This window comes from Bubalus kerabau, chromosome 3 (genome assembly GCF_029407905.1).
Source record: "Bubalus kerabau isolate K-KA32 ecotype Philippines breed swamp buffalo chromosome 3, PCC_UOA_SB_1v2, whole genome shotgun sequence".
NCBI lineage: Eukaryota > Metazoa > Chordata > Mammalia > Artiodactyla > Bovidae > Bubalus > Bubalus kerabau.
This window is the reverse complement of record NC_073626.1, coordinates 106,480,480-106,503,481: the sequence shown is the minus strand read 5'-3', so window position 1 is coordinate 106,503,481 and position 23,002 is coordinate 106,480,480. Positions and strand designations below refer to the sequence as shown.

At 39.3% G+C, this 23,002-nt stretch overlaps 1 protein-coding gene across 4 annotated transcripts in view; it reads right to left on the bottom strand.

Annotated features, from left to right (window-relative positions):
* GTDC1 (glycosyltransferase like domain containing 1) overlaps window positions 1-23,002 on the bottom strand; it is a 384,670-nt gene that overhangs the window by 13,696 nt on the left and 347,972 nt on the right. For all 4 annotated transcript variants that reach the window (XM_055572676.1, XM_055572674.1, XM_055572677.1 and 1 more), the window contains one exon: window positions 15,192-15,301. In XM_055572676.1, coding sequence (XP_055428651.1) covers window positions 15,192-15,301 — 110 coding nt within the window. The remainder of the gene's footprint in view (window positions 1-15,191; window positions 15,302-23,002) is intronic.

Genomic DNA, 23,002 nt, shown 5'->3' with positions numbered 1-23,002 from the left:
GCACAATGCCTGGCATGTACTCTGCAATCAAAAAATAGTAACTATTATGTCGAATACATTACTCTTAGGAGCTTTGCCTTCATGGTGATAATTGCTGTGCAACTGCATCTCTTCATCTTGCCCCTTTAAAATGGGTAACAATGAATTGCAGCTGCTTTCTTAGTTAGGTTTTCTCCCGTAAAATTAAAATCAAAGCAGTGTCACTTTGAGAATATAAAAATTTTTATGTGATATTAAAGTCTAAATAAACATAATATATCAAAAGAGATTAATTGAACATATTCACAGATCAGTACTATTTTATACTAATTTTGGCAAAAGGTCAGTGAACTTCACTGAATGTACACACAGGATGCCCACTGTAGGCGGTGTGCTACATTATGGTGTTGCTTAACTGTGACTCAAGGTTGTCAATTCAATTCAGACCACCATTAAAAGAAATGAGATAGAACAGAAAAGAAAGAAAACATCACGGTGCGTGCATCAAATGCAGTAAGAGTATGTATTACATTATGAAAGCTTTGGGTCCATTATAAATATGCCTACACACATGGGTATATTAGGTCATAATGTAAATATGTATATTGGTGTGGATCAGATGATCAAAAGGTTGGAAACACTGTTGTGTTAGAATATTTGGGTCATACAAAGCTGAATAATTACAACTGCCATCCTGAAGACACTACTTTTATCTCAAGAACCTTAACTATGACAAACACATAGTTCACTTCAGTTCAGTTCAGTCACTCAGACGTGTCCGACTCTTTGTGACCCCATGAATCGCAGCACACCAGGCCTCCCTGTCCATCACCAACTCCCAGAGTTCGCTCAGACTCACGTCCATCGAGTCAGTGATGCCATCCAGCCATCTCATCCTCTGTCGTCCCCTTCTCCTCCTGCCCACAATCCCTCCCAGGATCAGAGTCTTTTCCAATGAGTCAACTCTTCACATGAGGTGGCCAAAGTACTGGAGTTTCAGCTTTAGCATCATTCCTTCCAAAGAAATCCCAGGGCTGATCTCCTTCAGAATGGACTGGTTGGATCTCCTTGCAGTCCAAGGGACTCTCAAGAGTCTTCTCCAACACCACAGTTCAAAAGCATCAACACATAGTTAAGTATAAACAAAATCCCGTGGAACTTCAAAGAAGAGAAGCAGCATATCTCTTTTAGAGGTTAAATAAAGTGGTTTAGGTGAGTCTTGGAAGACGGCTTGAGCTTGCACAGATAGATGAGGAGGAAGGGGCTCTGGGTAGTGACAAAGTGAGTTACCTTCAGGGAACATGGAATAAACTAGGCCACATCCCAGGATACTCATGGATAAGGACTGAAGAAAGGCTAGAAAGGTAGTTGAAACCATACTGAGAAATCCTGACCAATGAGGTTTATACTTATTTGATAAGGGGAAGAGTAGAGAAGGTGAGATACATGGAAATCATCTTTAGGAAGTTGAAGTTAGCAGAAGCTTAAGGATGGAGCAGAGGGCAACTCTAGTCACCCCATGAGAGTGGCCAGAGGATGTGACTGGCCTAGATCAGTGGTTCTTAACTGCCTGAGGTGGGACTTGGGGTTGTGAGTGGAGACAGATATTGGAATGAGGAATAAAATATGTTTTGAAAAAGCATAACTATTATACTCAGTTTTTACAATTAAAACTTCAAAAACTGTCGCTCCGTGAAATCCCCTTGGGGACAGGGATGTGTACCCATTTAAAAAGCTGATGCGCCCTAATCACGAACATTCTTTCTAGTTGTAACCTCTTTTGGATGACTTTATTTTGTGGACAAGTATGCTAAGGCTGAAAGAGGGGACATGGCTAGTCAGTGTAAGAACTAGAACCAGATCTTGAGCTTCTAAACTCCAGGGCAGTGTTCATTCCACTGCACCATGTATCTGTCATGGTTTCCATTTTTCAAATGTAACAATTTAGGCAAGGAGAGATACATCTGCAAAAACTCACTCTTTGGATCCAGACAGCCACTCCCTGTTGTGCTGCTTTCTGTCAGAGACTCCTGTTCTGATAGCCATTGCAGGAAACTTGAATTTGTAAAATAGTCAGGCTCTCCACCAAAGTCCCTTAGTGAGGCAAATTTTATTTTGACCATACCACACTCCAAATCATGACCATATATAACTATAGGAATTCAAAAAGATAAAACTCCAAAGCAATGTGTAGCAAACATATTCCAAGATCTCCTATCTGTCAATCCAAGTCATAGGTACATTTGCAGCTTTCAAAATTAGCGTCTGTTTCTAATTTCTATCAATGTCTTGCCTCTTTCCCATTCATTATTTAATTAACTCATCTATCTCCTTGTGTCTTCCTCTGGTGAAGATTTCTCATAAATTTTAAGGACAGTTTATAAAAATTAAAGAATATTTTTCCTCAGTAATGTTTTCATAGCTATAACTTTTGAGAACAACTTCTTGAGAGATGTTTTGGGAGCTGTATTCTAGGACATATTATTTTCACAGTCTTCCCCCTGGTAGGATGGATAAATGATTTTGCCTTGAGAGTTGCATGGGATTTTCTGGTTTCCATGTGAAAGATAGATATTCCACTTACAGAAGCTGCAGGAGTAGAGTTCAAGCAGTTTTAAAGTTTAGACCTGATGGAATGGTATGTCTGGGTGTGATCAGGGGAAAAAGTGATTCTCAACGGCTACACTGAACAATGGGAGTGAGCTGTTACCAGTTACTTGTGTCTAGTAAGTCTAGTGAGTCTCCTGGGGTTTCCCAGGTGGCGCTAGTGATAAAGAATCCACCTGCCAATGCAGGAGATGTAAGAGATGCAGGTTCCATCCCTGGGTTGGGAATACCCCCTGGTGAAGGGAATGGCCACCCACTCCAGTATTCTTGCCTGGAGAATCCCATTGACAGAGGAGCCTGGGGGGTATGGTCCATAGGATTGCCCAGAGTTGGACACAACTGAAGTGATTTAGCTCACACACACAGTGAGTCTCCTGAGCATTTGTGAGGGAAATGCAGCTGCACAGTTCACAAACCTTTCCTGAGAAAGGAAAAGAAAGACTCTCAAGTAGAAAAGAAAGACTCTCAAGTACATTGAACAGGAACTTCACCTTTGTCTGGGGTATCGGTGGGAGGTGGGCAGGGGAGTTTGCCCCTCCAACTGGGAGTGTTGCTGACTCTGAAACCCAGGCAGCTGTTTCTAAGAAGTCATACTCTTCACCTGCAAAGTGTCTTCAGGTCACTTATACCACCACCCTTTAGGGCAGCCAAGTGGCAACTGACCGTAGTGCACAGTGAAATGTGCTCAGAAAACAATGGAATGATGAAGGGTGCTGGGAGCAACTTAGGAGGGAAGGAAAAGGGGAGACACAGGAGAAGAAGCACCACTGGAGTTGGGATTTTGTAAACAGAGAAAGGATACGCATGTGTCTATGTGCTGAGGGGCAGAGGAATTTCAACAATAAATAATACAAGGCATGGAAATGGATAAGTGCACAGATGTACTCAGGAGATCAGAATTCATGAGGGATTAGGTTGGGGTCGGGGTTCGAAGAACTTCATTTATTAACAGGAAATTTAAGTTCATCCCACAGCAAGCCTATGAGACATATTCTTATTCTTGTTATACTATTGTGATTCTCTTCTTGGATGGGGTGGGTTTAGAAAGAAGACCAGTAACAGTAAGTGGATGAATCAAAGTGTCCAGAGGCCAGAAGACCAATCTGAAGGGTTTGGAAGAGTTAAGGTCCCAGAATATAAGGGCGTGCATGCGTGTGTGCTCAGTGGCCAAGTTTGGTCAACTCTTGCGACCCTGTGGACTGTAGACCGCCAGGCTCCTCCGTCCATGGGATTTCCCAGTCAAGAATACTAGAGTGGGCTGCCATTTTCTTCTCCAGAATATAAGGGCAAAAACTGGGAAAGAGGCAGTAGAAACAAGGATGAGGCATGAGAATTACTTCCATGGGATGGTCTTTGATGTGAAATTACTGAGTCACACCAAGGGTATGGAAACTTATATGGCTCAGGAAACATAATTTGCATTGGCTTCACCATACATACAGATATTTCTCCATTAGTTGGCCAGTCTTTGTTAGGATATGCCTTTACTTTTATTGTTTTGGTTAATGTAACTGCTCTCTCATGAATTCTTTGTATTTATACTTATTTCATTAATAGAAGAATTAAAGTTTTTATTCCCCAAATTTGATCTAGCACTTATTTCTTCAGCTTATCACTATCTCTGTTGTTTGTTAGTTGTGTGAGATAAAGGCCGAGCCTTATGCTTGGCACACAATAAGAGTTGAGTAAGTTATTGTACTTTTACTCTGTTAATGTTTGTGTCATCTTTTATCTGTAGCATATATTTAAAATATATAATTACTTACACAAATAATTTGTTTTATTAGTTTTATTCCACAAACTTATTTATTTTACTCAATTTCCTGTTTTCACTTAAAAATATTATAAAGTTGGGATAAGCATATTAAATTTTGTTATATAAGTGTGGTGGATGTTTACTTATATGCAAGCTGGGTTTATATCTGAATTCCTTATTTTTGTCCCTATCTCTACCTTCATGTTTTTGAATCTGTAAAGTACTCTTTGAAAAGTTACCCCTTCATATGTGTTCTGAATCTGGTAAGATGTGTTTTCCTTCATTATTCCTTTGTAAGTGATTTCTTTGATATTTTTTCCGCTTATTTATTTTGTAGGAATTTTAGAACTAGTCTGTGAGGATATATAAAGTGATATTTGGGCATCTTAATTGGAATCTTGTTAAATTTATAAATTACCTTAAGAGGTACTGTCATTTCTATCTATTCTTTCCTGTCAAGAGTATATACGCATACAAGAGTGCTACGTTGGGTCAGTTGTATCCGACTGTTTGTGATCCCGTGGATTGTAACGTACCAGGATCCTCTGTCCATGGGATTCTCCAGGCAAGAATATGGGAGTGGGTTGCCATGCCATCCTCCAGGGGATCTTCCCGACCCAAGGATTAAACCTCTGTCTCTCATGTCTCTTGCACTGGCAGGCCAGTTCTTTACCACTAGCACCACCTGTAAAGTCCCAGGAGCATATATGTCTATGCTTATTTTAATCTTCCCTCCTGCTCCTGCTAAGTTGCTTCAGTCAGGTCCAACTCTGTGCGACCCCATAGATGGCAGCCCACCAGGCTCCCCCGTCCCTGGGATTCTCCAGGCAACTTTACTTTCCCATTACATTTTGTTGTCTTCTTCAGCAAAGGACTGGGAGACAGTTTCAAATCAGATTCTTCGTAACTGACTTCCCCAATCATATTCTTGGAGAATTAATGATATGCCTATTTCTAAGAATCGTATGAAGGTGGCTCTGTCTGCAGAAAATCCACCTCAGATCCATGTTATTTCAACATAAATAATTTCTCTCAGTTATAAACAGAGGATGCTACTGCTTATTTTACTAGCTAGTCACTAGATTGTTGTAAGGGTTATGAAATAATGTATTCAAAATTTATCTGAAAATGTTATAATACAAACAAGGACATGGTATCATAAAATGTGATTTTTAAAATGTTTTTGTTTCCCAGACATTAAGATTTTAGAGCAATGACATCTTCTCTTTTTGGTATTCACCATATGGTGCTAGACCATAGTAGGAACTCAGTTAATACTTCTGTGTTCAGGGGAATGAATAGTGACAAAATTTGTTTAAAAAAAAAAGAAAAAGGAATAGGTTTGGGGAAACATATAGTCTAGAGAGAATGAGTCTATTTAATCTTACTGGCACATTTACTTCCTCTCATATATAATCATATTACAATTCAACACTGATCAATATATTAATAGTTTTCCTTCTGCTGGGTCCCCCTGTAGCAAAATTTTATACCTTTATATTAATGTGATGTAAGTTATTTGTGTTTCTATTATTTCCTCCTTAGCGTAGCTGCTCTGCTGAAAGTGAGATCGTAGCTGGGAGCTGAATGAAAAGGGAGATGGGGGGAGGGGCGAATGTTACATAATTATCTGACGTTTGACTCCAGAGCAAAGGATCAGGAATATGCCAAGATCACTGTAATAACCATTGTCATGCCAGATACTAACCAGAAGCTTTCCACATACTGTTCTTAACCTCAAATTAAAGGTGAACCAGAAGGAAGAACTTCTGTCTGACGAAACTGTAGTTCAGGTTGTTACTTTTCTTATAGTTTTTTCACCTCCCCACTGCCCATGGCCAAAGCTAAAACTCCTTCTTCCACAAAGTTGGGAAAGAGGAATCCTGATGTAAGGCTTTGGCTGTTCATAGAACAAAGTATTTGGTTTAGAATTATCATTTGTGAGAAATTATTAAATATACAGACACATTCCATTGATTTGATATCTTAAGTATTTGCTGCTGCTTCTTTTCTTCTTCTTAAAACACACACACACACCCCATCTCAAGGGCTAATAATGTGACCTTGTCATGAGAACTGGCCAAAGCTAAAATATTTACACTGTGAAGCTTCTAGGCTTTTTGGTTCATTTGTAACATGGAGTCTGATGGATGCTTTATGTGGCAGAGTGACCTTTCAATTTTTGGATTAAAAATAATTAAAATAATGGCAAGAATGAACTTTTAAGGTTCAGCATCATTAATGTCCTCTTCAGATACAAAATGCATTAAAGACTCACTCCATATATAAACTGAAGAGAAGTTCATGAGTCTTATAATAAAAACCAAACAGTATTAAAAGTTTAGAAAGTACTCTCCCCCAAATTATGTTACTGTGCCTGAAATCCTCACTATAACTCACAAGAGGTGAGTTAGGGTGGGTGGTTTTATTATCATAATTATTATTAGCATTTCTCTTTCCCACCAATCTCCTCTTTTGTACTGCACAGATGGATTAACTGAGTTTAATCTAAACAACTATAGGACCCAGTCCGAAACCTGACTTCTGACTTGAATTCATAGAATCACAGCTTCTCAACTGTGGCACTACTGACGCTTTAGGCTGGAGAATTCTCTGTGTGGGGACTGTCTTGTGCAGTTTAAGGGACTGTCCTGCGTCCTGGCCTCTACCCGCTAGATGCCAGTAGCATCCTCCCCTCAACAGCTGTAAGAACCAAAAAATGTCTCTGGGCATTGCTAAACATCCCCTAGGGGTGAAGGGCTAAACCACTGCTGACTGACACTATAAGCTTTTCAAAATGCCATCACCATAAGTGATCATTAACTCCATTCCCACAGAGCCCAGCTCAACTTTGTATGGACTGCTGAATGGGACACAGTCGCTCAATGTGCCTGCAGACACTAGCTGGGCTGTCTCCAGCAAGAAGACCATGAGCAGTACTCTCGTATTTATTAAAAGTTATTAATTCAACAGGGAAGACTCACCCAGATATCAGACCAAGACAGGTATCTTGGATAGGGAGCTATGGTGTCAACAGCGCTTTGCATCAGCTATTTCTGCTTTCTCCCATTCTGGGCTCAAAGCAGGATTGCATTTCCTGGCCCGCTTAGTGTTGGGCACTACCCTTCAACAAGTTCTGGACAAAGATTTGAGTGGAACCCTTTGTCACTTTTGGGCTTCCCTGGTGGCTCAGTGGTAAAGAACATGCCTGTCAATGCAGAAGTCTTAGATTTGATTACTGGGTCGGGAAGATCCCCTGGTGAAGGAAATGGCAACCTACTCCAGTATTCTTGCCTGGGAAATTTCATGGACAGAGAAGCCTGGCAGGCTACAGTCCATGGGGTGGCACAGAGTCGGACATGACTTGGTGGCTGAGCACGCACACACGCAACGTCACTTTTAGGCCAGAGCAGTAACTTGCTAACGAAAGAACCTCCCAGCTTTCTCTTCCACCCGGCATAGTAACAGGTAATGCTTGTGATGGTGAAGGCTTGGGTCTCTCTCTGTAAGTTTAGGTTCCTGAATGACCATATGAGTAGAAGACTACTGCTCACCTGCAATATAAGTACACAGAATGAATAAAAACATAAATGTTAAGTGTTTTAAGCCATTGAGATTTTTAAGGCTGTTAGTTTGGCATAATTTAGCTTATTCTGATTGATGTAAGAGCTGAAATATAAGAACAGATTGAAAAATAGATTTAGGTTAAATCAAGGTCATTTATATGAAAACAGAAAATATAATATAGAACCATTTAGAGCTTCCTTAAGTCTTAGGGTTCTCTATTTTCATTCACTAATTCTCTAATATTTGGAAATCATTTCAACAAAGGTTCTTATATACCTGATATGGTATGTAAACATTATTCTGTTACATTAGACTTATTCTTCATTCATTCAAATAGTATTTATTGAACAGTAAATATATGCCAAGTATTATTTGGAATATCTTTCCACTTCATATTGTTTTTGACACCTTTCTTGTGATGAAGACAGATGGCAGAAAGAAGAGGGAGTTCACTCTAATGTCTGAGGAGTGATATATTTAGGAAATGAATCTGAGGCTTTGTGGGGGTTCTTTGTTTGTTTTTAAACTTTCCATTTGCATAGAAATTATTAGAGAAAATGGAAATGATTTCATATGTGTAGCCAGGAATTTTCCACCATTATCACCTTCTGCTTTCTTACCTATAAAATAGGGATAATTTTATGGTTTCCACTTAGAGGATAATGGCAGAAAGGTAGACTGACAAGGTTTGAATTGTGGATTGAAAACTGGATGGATGTGTGATTTCAGGCAAGTGACTTAATCTCCCTGTTTCTTACTTTTTTCAGCTGTAAAATGATACAACAGAGCTTAATTTACAGGGCTGTTGTGCATTTGAATCAGTTCTAATGAGGTGGATGAAACTGGATACAGAGTAGTCAGAAAGAAAAACACCAATACAGTATATTAACACATATACATGGAATTTAGAAAGATGGTAACAATGACCCTATATGTGAGACAGCAAAAGAGACACAGACATAAAGAACAGACTTTTGGACTCTGTGGGAGAAGGCGAGGGTTGGGATGATTTGAGAGAATAGCATTGAAACAAGTATATCACCATATGTGAAATAGATCGCCAGTCCAGGTTCGATGCATGAGACAGGGTGCTCAGGGCCGGTGCACTGGGAAGACCCTGAGGGATGGGGAGGGAGTTGGGGGGAGGGCGTTCAGGATGGGGGACACATGTACACAAATGGCTGATTCATGTCAATGTATGGCAAAAACCACTACAATATTGTAAAGGAATGAGCCTCCAATTAAAATTAAATTAATTAAAAGGAAAAATAGAAGGCAATGCACAAGGGGCTTCAAACAGTACCTGGCATGTCCTAAGTGCTCTAGGAACTGATGAATAAAGCACTGGAGTTGGACTACTTCTGTGATGCAAACATCACAAAAGATATTTTGCTTTATTCACCACTTCAACCTAAACATCTCGTTTAGTACTTGGCATAAAACATACAAAACCGAGACTTCCCTGGTGGTCCCGTGCTTAAGAATCTGCCTTCCAATGCAGGGGATGTGGGTTCAATCCCTGGTCAGGCAACTAATATCCCACATGCCTTGGGACAACTAAGCCCAAACACCACAACTAGAGAAGTCAGCGTGCTGCAACAAAGACCCAGCACAGCCAAAACAAAACAAAACAAAACAGAAAAACACTTACTGAACACATATAGGAGTAGGGATGAGAGGACTGACTCCTATGTTCTACTCCCAACCTTGCAGCAATCTACTACTGCCTGTCTCACACACTGTGCTCAGCTCTGAGCACTTGGAATAGTCACTGTACTAGGTCATGCTCCTCTTTTGTAAGATGAAAGGATGATACAAAAGAGCTATAAACTATGTAGCTATAAATGAACTAGAATCAATAATCTTACTCTATCACATTTTTCAGAAAAAAGGATGATAAAAACCTTGCAACAACATAATTTGAAAACAATCAACAGTATGAAAACTCTACAAAGTTGCTCTACTGTGGTTTTAATATTTTCAAAAGGAATTTAAAATAGATTGCTGCATCAAAAAGGGCAGTAAAACTCATTGGTGCTAATGCCATTGCTCAGAAATATGTTACCTTTTCCTACAAGCTCTGTGGAGAGGGAAGGAGAAAGAAGTTGAATAAGGAGTAATTAATGTACAAACTTTCAAGTAGAGTAAGAATAAGTCCTAGAGATCAAAAGAATAGCATAGTGGGGACTTCCCTGGATGTCCAGTGGTTAAGACTCTGTTTCCATTGTAGAGGGTGCAGGTTTGATCTTCAGTTGGGAACTAAGACCCTGAATGACCCATGGCCAAAAAAACAAACAAACAAACAAACTGTATGCATGGTGATAATTACACAATTCTGTAAATACACCAAATATCATTGAAATGTGCAAGTGGAGTGTATGGTATGTATATTATAATGCAATAACAATTTTTTTTAAGTACAGCATAGTCATTATAGTCAACAATACTGTATTATATACTTTGAAATTACTTGAAGACTAGATTTTACATATTCTTATCACAAAAAAAGAAATAATTATGTGATGTGAGAGAGGCCTTAGCTAGAACTACACTGAGGATCATGTTGCAACGTGTAAATGTATCAAATTATCACACCGTACACCTTAAATGTATACAATGTTATATGTAAATCATATCTCAAAAAGAGTAATTAATGGCCCTGCTGTCATGTATTAAACCTGTCTTGATTTTGCTTGTGAAAGACAAAATTTGACCCACAAACAGTATCATCAAAGTGACTTAAACTTTCAAAGACTCAGTTTTTCCATCTATCAAATGGGATAATAATACATACTCCGCTGGGATGATCATGAGCATTACATGAAATAACTCAGCAAAGGACCAAGCAAGTAGCAAATATCTGCTTCTATTCTGTCAACAGGAGCAATGAACAGCATAATAATAACTATTTTTGCAATTATTTACAAGAAAGCCACTTCCTCACAAATGTTAACAGTGTCCTGAGTTATTCTTCTGGCTGATACTGTATAGTTTCAACAGAGAGAAGTTGGTGTTAAAGTATGGGTTTTAGATATGCGAATAGGGCACCTGGAAGAGGCAGCAGGCAAAGAAATGTATACCTGCTTTTGTTGTTGTTGCTGTTTCGTCACTAAATCCTGTCTGACTCTTTGTGACCCTATACCTGCTAGGTAACCCTTTGTGTGAAGTGCTAGATGGTGAGTTCTAGGAAAAAATGTTTAGAGAAACACTTGGGTCACAAAACAAGAAAATGGAAATGTAGCACAGCACAGTGGTTAAAAATACTACATAGTTATGTGACCTCACTTAACGTCTCTGTACCTCGGTGTACCTCCGTACCTTAGTGCAGTTTCCCCCACTAAGAAAAATGGAGATAGTAATGCTGAACAAGACTGCTAAGAGGTTAAAGGTTTAACATTTATAAATGGCTTAGAACAATGTCTGAAATACACCAAGTGCTATATTAGTGCTTGTCAAGCCTGAACAGTGATGCAAACAACTGAAGTTACACGAAATGTCCTGTTAGGAAACCTTTGGAGTAAAGACTGCAATGTGGCCGTCTAGGAGCACAACCTGGAAAGCCATCAGACTCATTCATCAAGCCAACAACCCTCGCTCTTCTCATGTGCAAGGTGAAGGGCTGCAGCCTTAAAGAGCTGATTCACGTTTGACGTGACAGATGGGCCAGAGGCGAAGGCAGAAGGGAGTACCAGTTGAGACTGGGAGTAACAGAAGTGTGTGCATAGGTGACAGGACTCTTCCTGTGGTCATCCACAGCATCCCACAGTGATCCACAGCATTCATACGGAAGTGTCTCCCCAGGGCAGGGCTCCCTGAGGAGCAGGCTGCATCCTGTTCACTGTGAAATCCTTCTTCCAAGGTGTTCAATAAGTATGTGTTGAGGTCAGGCCAAAGTGAGTAAAAGATTGAGCCTGTAATTACTGAGCACTCAGTTCTCAGGCCCCTAATTGCTTCCCATCCCACTTTCAATCCCCACGATGCTGCTCTAAATTGCTGAACGGGTGGGAAGGGAGAGCTGTGATTCCAAAAACATGGCCCTTTGAGGAAAAACCTAGTCTTCTTTGTAGTGGTGGCTTAAAATTACCCAACAGTGAAGCTGGCTGAGAAGCCCTCTGCTTAGCGGTATTCTCCAGCCACTTGCCTCAGTTCATCCACAAACATCTCAATACTGGCAAAAACGAGACTGAAATCATCAGCTTTGCAAATAAGCTGATTTTTTTCTTCCTTCTTTCTCGACAGCCATCCATCTACCAAATTCTTTTCCGTGTTTTCCTTGAGAATCTCTCTCTCCTACAGCCGTCTCACTAATCTTTCTGCCACCAACCACCACACTGATGCTGAAACTGAAGCTCCAATACTTTGGCCACCTGTTGTGAAGAGCTGACTCATTGGAAAAGACCCTGATGCTGGGAAAGACTGAGGGCAGGAGAAGGGGATGACAGAGGATGAGATGGTTGGATAGTATCACTGACTCCATGGACATGACTTTGAGCAAACTCCAGTAAATAGCGGAAGACAGGGAAGTCTGGTGTGCTGCAGTCCCTAGGGTCACAAACAGTCGGACATGACTTAGTGACTGAACAAAAACAAACTACCTCACAGAGCCCATGCTTGGATGATCCTGCAGTCTTACTGTGATTCTGCCTACATATCACTGCAACAACAGAAATCCTCCTAAAATACAGGTTTCATCATATCTCTTTCCAGTTCAAGACCAAGGCTCCCTATTTTTTACCTTTACCTAACCTACTTTGCCGGAGAAGGCAATGGCACCCCACTCCAGTACTCTTGCCTGGAAAATCCATGGACAGAGGAGCCTGGTAGGCTGCAGTCCATGGGGTCACTAAGAGTCGGGAACGACTGAGCGACTTCACTTTCACTTTTCACTTTCATGCATTGGAGAAGGAAATGGCAACCCACTCCAGTGTTCTTGCCTGGAGAATCCCAGGGATGGGGAAGCCTGGTGGGCTGCCGTCTCTGGGGTCGCACAGAGTTGGGCACGACTGAAGCAACTTAGCAGCAGCAGCAGCAGCAACCTACTTTGCAGATCCTCCATACTTTGGCTCTACCCTGTCTATGTATTACTTACTTACTAACTTTTGTATGCAGAATCTTCTATTCTACTTAGGGATCTCATAGCACTAATCCCTGAAATTGTTCTCTCATTTCAGTATAATATCTGTAATATTTGCTTCTCCATGCTTTTCCCATGTTGCTTCCCCTTTTGGGATCCTAATCTTAATCCTCTGGCTATTCAAGTGCTAGCCCTTCAATTAACATTCTACTCTAAGTAAGCCACATGTGTCAGTACTCATGTATAATTATATTATCCTGTGTTTCCCTTCCTGTTTCCTCTGCTTATGCAAAACTGTTCCTTCTTTAAGAAAACTATAAATTGCTTGAAGACAGGAAGTTCACAGTATTTTTACCTGTTTACCCAACAAACACTCACTGAGTTCCAGCCTTGTGTCAGGCACTGCACTAGGCTTTGAGGAACAGTGATGAATGAGATAGTCACAACCCTTGTCTGCCCAGCACCTATGTTCTACTTTGTGTTTGTGTGTATGTGTGGCAGTGAGATAAGAAATTTCACATAATTATATGATTAGAAACTAAGGAAAGTATCATAAGGTAAAAGTATAGGATGCCATGAGACCATGATAAAGTTTCACACTGAAAGAAAATACACCTGAGCTGAGATCAAATGAATAACAAACAAATAGGCAAATGTCCCGGAGAAGGCAATGGCACCCACTCCAGTACTCTTGCCTGGAAAATCCCATGGATGGAGGAGCCTGGTAGGCTGCAGTCCATGGGGTCGCTAAGAGTCGGGCAATACTGAGCAACTTCACTTTTACTTTTCACTTTCATGCATTGGAGAAGGAAATGGCAACCCACTCCAGTGTTCTTGCCTGGAGAATCCCAGGGAAGGCAGAGCCTGGTAGGCTGCCGTCTCTGGGGTCGCACAGAGTCGGATACGACTGAAGTGACTTAGCAGCAGCAGCAGCAGGCAAATGTCCAGAGGTTTAAAGAAGTTTGGAAACTTAGAGGAACTAAAAAGAGGCTGGTGTCCACAAGTGCAGGAGGCAGAGGATGAGCCATATCAGATGAGGCTACTGAGGTACAAGCTCGGTGTACTTCCTCACATCATACCAGAATCACAAAGTACTGGCTAAGTGAGGGTAACGTTTACATGGTCCTTAAAGGAAATGGCAACCCACCCCTGTATTCTTGCCTGGAAAATCCCATGGATGGAGGAGCCTGGTGGGCTACAGTTTATCGGGGTGCAAAGAGTTGGACACGACTGAGTGACTAACACTTTCAGAGTCATAGAGCATGATGATGGGAACTTTCCTTGTCTGCATACTTGGGGTTTGGGCTTCCCAGGTGGCTCAGTAGTAAAGAATCTGCCTGCCAATGCAGGAAATGCAGGTTCCATCCCTGAGTTGGGAAGATTCCCTGGAGAAGGAAACGGCAACTCACTCCAGTATTCTTACCTGGGAAATTCCATGCATGGAGGAACATGGTGGGGTACAGTCCACGGAGTTGCAAAGAGTCAGACAAGACTTAGCAACTGAGAACCCACTCATGCATACTTGGAGTTTACAAAAAAAGTTGAATATCCAAAACTTAAAAAACATGAACATTTAAGACCTTAGAATGGTGGTCAAGATTCCCATCTTCTGACACAGACATGCTCAGTGAGGATGCAGGGTGAAGGAAATGGTTCAGAAGAAGCTCCCTATGGCATTAGGGATGAGAAGGCTTGCTGCTATCAGCTTCAGATTTCTGTTTGCTTTCTCAAGTTCAATTAAAAAAGCATGGACCAATGACAGCTATGATATGTATCTACTCCACTTTACAAGTTTGATGCCAAAATGCTTTACACAGGCCACCTAACAGATGGTAATGTATTTCAGTCATTACCAGAGAGAGTAGGATTCAAACCAGTGACCCTGAGGTGAGAGGTTGTATATCCAATTATAAATTCCTACTTTCCTTAACTGTTAAGATGCCTAAAGCAATATATTTTATTTACATCAAGATGCATTGTATAAACTATATTTGATAAAAGAGATGACTTCACGTTCTCAACTTAAATCAAAGAATGCTTACTTAAGTATTTTTTTAATTGAATCACACTTTAATGCCATCGTATAATCTTTTGGTTAACAGCGCTCATCTTGATTATTTTAACAAAGGGAAACATGGAAATTAATACTTAAGTTGTAGAGCTTACATCATCTATAAAAATACACACTAGAAAATACAAGAGAGATACCTGGGACATCTGTGAAGGTTTCTCCAAGGACAGATACGTGGAAATTGAGTCCTAAGTCCTTAAGATGCATCAATACCTTAAAAAAACTCTCTGGATCTTTATCATGCTCCCTGGAAGTAAAAACACAAAATATAACTTGTGATATCTTAGGGCATGTATTAGGAAAAGAGTTTTCACTTCTCATAGGCTCAATTCTTCTCCTGGTCTACTGTTAGGAGAGCCTCTGGCATCAGAGCAGAGATCTTCCCCTACCCTTATACTGTAGCATTATTGTTGTGTGTGTTCATGAATCTAACTTTGCCAGGCTCTTCTGTCCATGGGATTCTCCAGTCAAGAATACTGGAGTGGGTAGACAAATTCTTCTCCAGGGGATCTACCCAATCCAGGGATTCAACCTGGGCCTGTTGCATTGCAGAGAGATTCTTTACCATCTGAACCACCAGGGAACCCCTAACTTCTCTATCATGGATCGAAATTCAGTCCTATCAAAGTTTTAAGGTTCTGCAGCTTTTCATTAAGGAAGAAATGTATCACGTTTTTCACATTTTGGGGTTAGAACATAGAAAGTCTGGGCTTCCTGGGTGGCTCACCAGTAAAGAATCTGTCTGGGATGCAGGAGACACCACGGGTTCGATCCCTGGGTTGGGAAGATCCATTGGAGGCATGGCAACCTATTCCAGTATTCTTGCCTTGGAGAATCCCATGGACAGAGGAGCCTGGCAGGCTACAGTCCATAGCATCGCACAGAGTCAGACATGACTTAAGTGACTGAGCAGGCATGCATAGAAAGTCTAGAGTATTTTCCTTTCTCCTAAAATGGTTAATTTTCCACTTAACACAGGTTTTTAACAAAAGAAAAGATCAGTCTTCAAACGACAATTCTCTACTGATCATGAGAATGTACCAAAGATGCTTTTCATTTCCGTGAGTCTGAATACCTCTCTCTCACATTTACTGAGTTTCTTTGTGTCCACAAGGAACACACAATTTAGGGAGTGAGATTACAGACTCTCTCACTAATCTCTCATTTTAAATAATTGAATGGAGAATTATAAATACATCAAAAGGGGGGTAGGCCTGAGTCTAAGTCTGATGAGTATTAACTTAGGAGTGGAGGTTAGTCAACACATAAAAGAATAGTAATAAAGATACTTCTTTCATTTATTAGCCTTTGAAAAACATGGATTATTTTTGTTTGTTTAGCTTGTCAGTCTTCTTTGTAATGACAGAATGAGAGGCTAAAGGACACTAAAATTAAAAAAAAAAATAAATTCACCAATTCAAAAAATCACACTAAAATGGAATGAGTTATTTTTTACATTCTAAGGTGTGAATATTTCAGTATTTCTTGCAGTTAATTACACTGTTTTAAATTATCTTATTTCAGACAGATGTGGACCAGATGTCTTCAAAATATTTGCTTTTTTATTTATAATTCAGAATTTAAACTTATTTTCTATATTACAGAGGAATAGTTATATATCAGCAATTGAATTTCTCATTTACCAACTAATTATGTAAAATAAATCTGTAAATTGATCAAACTGCTATATGAAATATGAAAATTACATCATTCAGGAAATCTCATGAAAAATGACATCTGCAACCCTAAATGTGTTAATTCACAATTCAGTCAATATTTTCAGTATGAAGAATTAAAACAAATGCATCTTCTGATTAACATTTTAAAACGGCATTTATAATCTCCTGGAATTGTAAGATCTTATAGAATTAGAGTTCTGTAACAATTTATTTTAAGCTCTGTATCTCTCACTTTGATTTGCTTCAAATAACAAAGAAAGCAGTGGTAAAATGTTCATTGCTTTTTAAGATGACAGGTTTTACATACATGTACTATTGGGAAGTTTTGGGGGTAATTCTCATATATTCTACTGCAATGGGCAAGAACAAAGATTTTAAATATTTAAAGAATACCCCATATGCTATCTTCAACCACATCGATCAAATAGCTGCCACCTAATCTGTAACATAGGTTATTTTACTCTGGAAATACTTAGATGAAAAGAATGGAAACAATATAACATATTTTAAAGAGGGAGAAACACTACCGGGAAATTTAGCCACTCGATTCTCTAAAGTTTTCATTCTGAGTTACAAAAATTTTCACTACAGTTCCTTAAGAGAATATCTATTCTAAATATTTTCTGCTGCTTGTTTGTTTGTTGGTTTGTTTGTTTTGTATTAAAATAAAAGTAGATGCAGTTTGGAATTGGAAGGATGTTTAATTGGGTAGAAGCTGTAGTTCTTAAAAAATTCCAATGTGAATATTTTCAAAGAAGTAGGATCCACGAACCTATATTTTCAGTGTTTCTATACAAGATAAATGCATGACAATCCTACTGTATTCTTAAGATATTTTTTATAGGTGGAAAAAAGCTTTCATATTCAATAGTCACTTTGCATAAGAACACAAAAGAGATTTGTATAGATCCCCTCTCTTTCTGTTTAAACTGTAATATATGGATGAATGTAAGGTGAGATTTTTCTTCTGCATAATTATCCCTCAGAAAAAGAGGCATTTTATCTAAAGTCCTTATAAAGTCTCTCATAATACCAGGCACTCTTTCACTTTATTTTTCACAAAGTACAGTTTAAGGAAGTTGCCTTAAATCTAAGACGCCAATTGATGAGAATTTTCAATAGTTTTAGCAGTCCTTCACTTGATGGGACCGGTAAAAACAGAAGTCAAGGAATTTAATACAGAGTTAGTAATTATTTTGGGAGATATGACTTAATAATTGAAAGTACTGTTGAAAACAAGTATTTTAAAGATCACTAAAAAAAAGTATCAGAGTAAGTGGTTACTAGAGACCATGAGTAGTAAGTGGGCTTTTAAGCTAGAGGAAAGATTTCCAGGGATGGCATCGTACATTCTCACAATCTTGTACCCCAAAACTACTTAGACTAAATTCCAGATGACAGGTGGTAGAAACATACCAGCTGCCTGAAAAGGTGGTACCCTTCTGATGTCAAGAATGCATGGGAGCGGGGAACTGAACTAAAACTGCTTCATGAACTATAAGGTTGAGAAAAGAGAAATACTTGTAAAAATACTCTATGCATGATATGTGTTTTAAAGTATTATTTATGTCTAAATTAGTGCAATACATATTATAAGTAGACACTTGACTATTTCATCTATGTCTTTTTCAGTTTACGTAGTCAATTCAGCTGAAGTTTTCTTGGTTTTCTCTAGACAAACAAGAAGTTGCCTACTATTCAGAGGATCATTAAAGACGTGAATGGATATTTAACAGCCATATAGCAAGGCCTGGATATATCAATGGCAGATCTCAATATATTCTGTCAACAGAGAAAATCATTGCAGATATCCAATGAATTATTCATTGATCTTATCCTAGCACCCATGATATTAATGAGCCCATTTAGTAGAATATGTGAATCTGTCTCAAATTCTTTTCTAAGAAATCTAATGTGAAATTCTCATACTTATGATTTTAGCGTAAGGCATGAAATACAGGATGGAGGATTTAAAAATAATATTTTAAGGGCCCCTTTTTGTGAACAGCTGACAAGATTAAACACATTTTTATAATATAGTCAATTCTCTATAACTACATTTGTAGACTATGGATTCCTAAATACTCTTCTGCTCTTATCCACTGTTGGTAGTAATATAAATTGCAACAATATTTTAGAGGGCAATTTGGTAATGTACAGAATAAGCCTTGAATTATACATAATTCTTACTATAGTAATTCCAATTAGAAAAATTACTCTCTGAAATAAAGAGGTGCATAGAAATTCAGTCAAGGTAAGTTTTTAAGAGCATTGTTTATAATGGCAATGATCTGTAAACAACCTAATGGGATGATGAAGAAATATATTTTGAGACATACATATGATACAATACCATGCAGCCATGAAAAATAATTTTGCAGAAGTATATTTTTTGACGTGGAAAATACTGTTAAGTAAAAGGGAGGTGATAGAGTACCAGGTAAACTATACTGAAATGTTAACAGGGTTTATGTGTAGGGGATATATTATAAATGTCTTTTTTTACTTGTTTTCTATCATTCCTTTAATAAATCTTTTTTATATAAATCATTTTAAAGCTTTAAGGAATCACCTCTCTCTAAGATTCTGCCATACAATTGTATTCATAAAGGTTTTTGCCTAACTCTGCGGCATTTTCAGTATTTATAGTGGCACATTTACTCACTGCCTGTGACACCTTCATATTTGACAGCTGCCCATCAAGCTATCTTGATTCATCATAAAACATTCTAGAAGATGAGTCAGAGTCCAAGTCTCCCAACAATTCCCACATTCTTGACTAGGTAAGATGAAACAGTCTGGCTGGGAACGCATTCCTCCGCAGCCCAACTATGGCAGAAGAGACCAGCACAGAATATTTCAGGCTTACTGGAAGCAGCAGATATAGCAAGAACAGCTTTTATTCCCAAATATTATTCAGAACATTTGAAAAGCATAAACTGTTTCCATGTGTTTTTTCTTCCTATATCTGTTCTCTCTCTGTCGCCTTTCCCATTTAGTTTTTTTAGAGCTAAATTTCTTCTTATTCTTAACATTCATTCAGTAAATATTTATTGAGGATTGCTAAGTTCTCCATACTTGTCACTTATACTCAACTGTTACCCTTTCCTGTTTTCCCACATAACATTATACTTATTGAATGCAATCACTTTGATCTAGTTCCTTGCCTTGCCTGGGAAGAAACCTGGCTCTTTTCGGATGCCATAGCTTTCCCATATCACTCTGGACTGAGAGGTCCATGAGGAAAAGATAAATGATGCCTGCTTTGTTTACTACTAAGTACCTAGTGCCTTGCTAGTGGAAGGCATTCCTTGTATGCATCAATATCCAGTTCTTCTCTTCTTCTGGGCACACAGAAGACTCCATGTTCATCCCCTTGAAGTAGGAGAGGCTACAGGACTAGTTCTGACCAATGGATTGCCAGCTAAGTGATGTGTGTCACTTCCAGGCAGAAATTTCTAAGAGCAGTTCTGGACAGCATTTTCTCTGTTGCAGTGATCCTTGAAGAGGTCTTATATCAAGACGGTTAGGATAAAAGACTAAAGTGATCCAGACTGCTACATGGAGAAGAGATGCCCAATAAAGCCATCTAAATAAACAGCAGACTTCTTAGTTAGTGGGAGAATTAAACTTCTGTTGTGTTTAAGCAAATGAGATTAAGGGGTCTTTATTACTTCAGTATAAGGTGGCCTATGATGATTAATACATTATCTGTGGCATAAAATTAACTGCTTTAAAAATATCTGTTGAATGAATAAAGGTGTAGGAAAAATGATTTACATTTGCAGAGCTCCTGCTATGTTCAGGGTCCTACACTAGGCACCTGATCATAACCTTAAAGCCTCTCAACCAAGTGGTCATACAAATATAACTATTCCTTCATTCACGATCACACAGAAGAAATTGCATCTGCATTTGAAATCATGTCAAATTACTCTAAAGTCATATTCTTTCTTCTGTACAGTTTTCGACTTCTTCCTTTCTTCCTACATATAAAGAGAAGGAAAAGAGAGCTGGTACCTTCAGTCCATGGTATTGTTTCCAGATCATCAAGCAATGAACAATTCTTAGATTGCTACTTGAAGTTAAAACCCACTGGATAAGATGTGGCAATAAGAAAATGGGGGAGTAACATGGGATTATATGATCTCTCCCACATCATGGTTTCAAATTTCTTCACCTTTTCTTATACCCTCCATCTTTGCTTCCTTGTTATGAAGTACCATGTTACTTTCAAATTCAGTCCTGTGTTCCTTATTCCAAAACATAAGGCTTCTCTCTGCCACCCTGTGCTAGTTGTCATGATCACTTACCTCTCTATTATCCTTCGATTATCCCTCTATATGTCTGCCAGCAATGATCAGTTTTGGCTTCCTGCCACAGGTGCTGCTTCTGCTTTTAATATGGTGCTTTGAATAGAATTCAACAGATAGTCTTATGAGGCATCAACTTCTCCACCTCTCCCTCCCTCTGATATCCACCAGTGCCTTCCTTTCTCTAACTCCACCAGCCCTTTCCACCATCATTTAGTTACAGGTGACTAGAGCCAGGAATATTCACTATGGCTTTCTCTGAATGTTATTCACACTGCATTCTGCCCTTTACTTTCAGAGGAAGAATGAAGTGTACATTTCAGAGAGAAGTGGCTCTGCCACTCACCAGAGATATGACTATTTATTTGTATGTTGTATAAACTTGCACAGCCTCAGTTTTTTCATCATTAGACAGGGGTAAAAATAATATCTACATTTAAAACATTGCTAGGGATGAAGTGCCTGGTACTTTGCAGGTACACAATAAACTCTCATTCTCTACATCTTTGGTATTTGTGGCATTTCAATATTTTAGAAATGTTAACTAGTTTAGTCCATCTCCCTGCCATCCCAAAATATTCAAGAAAATAAGATGGTTGTGTTCATTACTTTGGGGAAGGTATGACCCAGAGGAAAAGCCCCCTAACCCCCACAAAAAAAGGGAGAGTCTTTTTGGCTGGTCACAGGAGCAAAAGCCTTTGCAGAAATGGTAAGGGCTTCAGACAGGTACAAGTATATAAGTAAAATGCCATGTGAATGGAGCATATACCTTCCTGCACCAGGTCAGTGTTCCACCTCTAGACAAGAAAAATGGAGGACTGATGGGGCAGACTTGAGGAGAACAGAAGTGTGAGAGTCCTTGAGCCATGCACTGCACTTCGTGGGTGAGGCAGAAGCATGACTCCAGACAGTGAATGTCTAAGGGTATGCACACAGTACTGGGGACATTTGTGAGAGACCCGGGTTCTGTCCCTGGGTCAAGAAGATTCTATGGAGAAGGAAATGGCAACCCACTCCAGTACTCTTGCCTGGAAAATCCCATGGATGGAGGAGCCTGGTAGGCTGCAGTCCATGGGGTCACAAAGCGTCGGACACGACTGAGCGACTTCACTTCACTTTTACTGAGCCATGCAGGCATCAACTTGGAGCCAGGATTTCCTTGAATGTCATGGAAAAATCACAGAGCTATTGACAGACTGATAGAAGCAAGGGATCCTTCAGCAGTGGCCTGAGAGGAATAACGACCAGGAAAATGGAAGACAGAGAGTCTTGAATGGCTTGAGCTTTCCATCACCATATTGAAATGGGCCGTTGTACAGAAAGTAAGTCATAGAAAAATAAAATTCTAATTTATGCATATCAGGGTTTCAAGCCATCTGCACATTCATATTCTCATCTTTCCTTTCAAGAGCAGAAGCAGAGATGTGTGCCTTTCCACATCCAAAGTCTTTTAGAGCTCTAGATGTTCTACCTTGTATCTTCTTGAGAAATCTGCCTTCTCATGGTCAGTTTCCTTCCTAAAACCTGTGATCCTATTCCTTCCTCCACAATTTCTTCATGTGTATCTTGGGCATTTTTGAGTTATCCTTTTGACCTGACACCATTTATCGACAACAACAGTCCCAATAATATACTCCTTCTGGGTGACTTTTCACAGATCCTTTCATCTTAGAATACTAGCTATAGCCTCCTTTCCTACCTCCTGGGTCTTTCCTACATCTTCGCTCCCATTCTTTCATTCTCTTAGATGAAAATGCTCTCCAACAATACTAATACCCACCTGTGTCCCCCTTCATTCTCATTTCATATTTCCTCCTACATTTGATACGACTGACTTTCTTAGAAGCAATCCTAGCTTGGTTTCCAAATAGTGTATTTAGACTACAACCTAATGACCTCCTCAATGAAATCTTCCCACTCATTCCATCCAGCAGGCCACCCAGTGAAAACCAAATT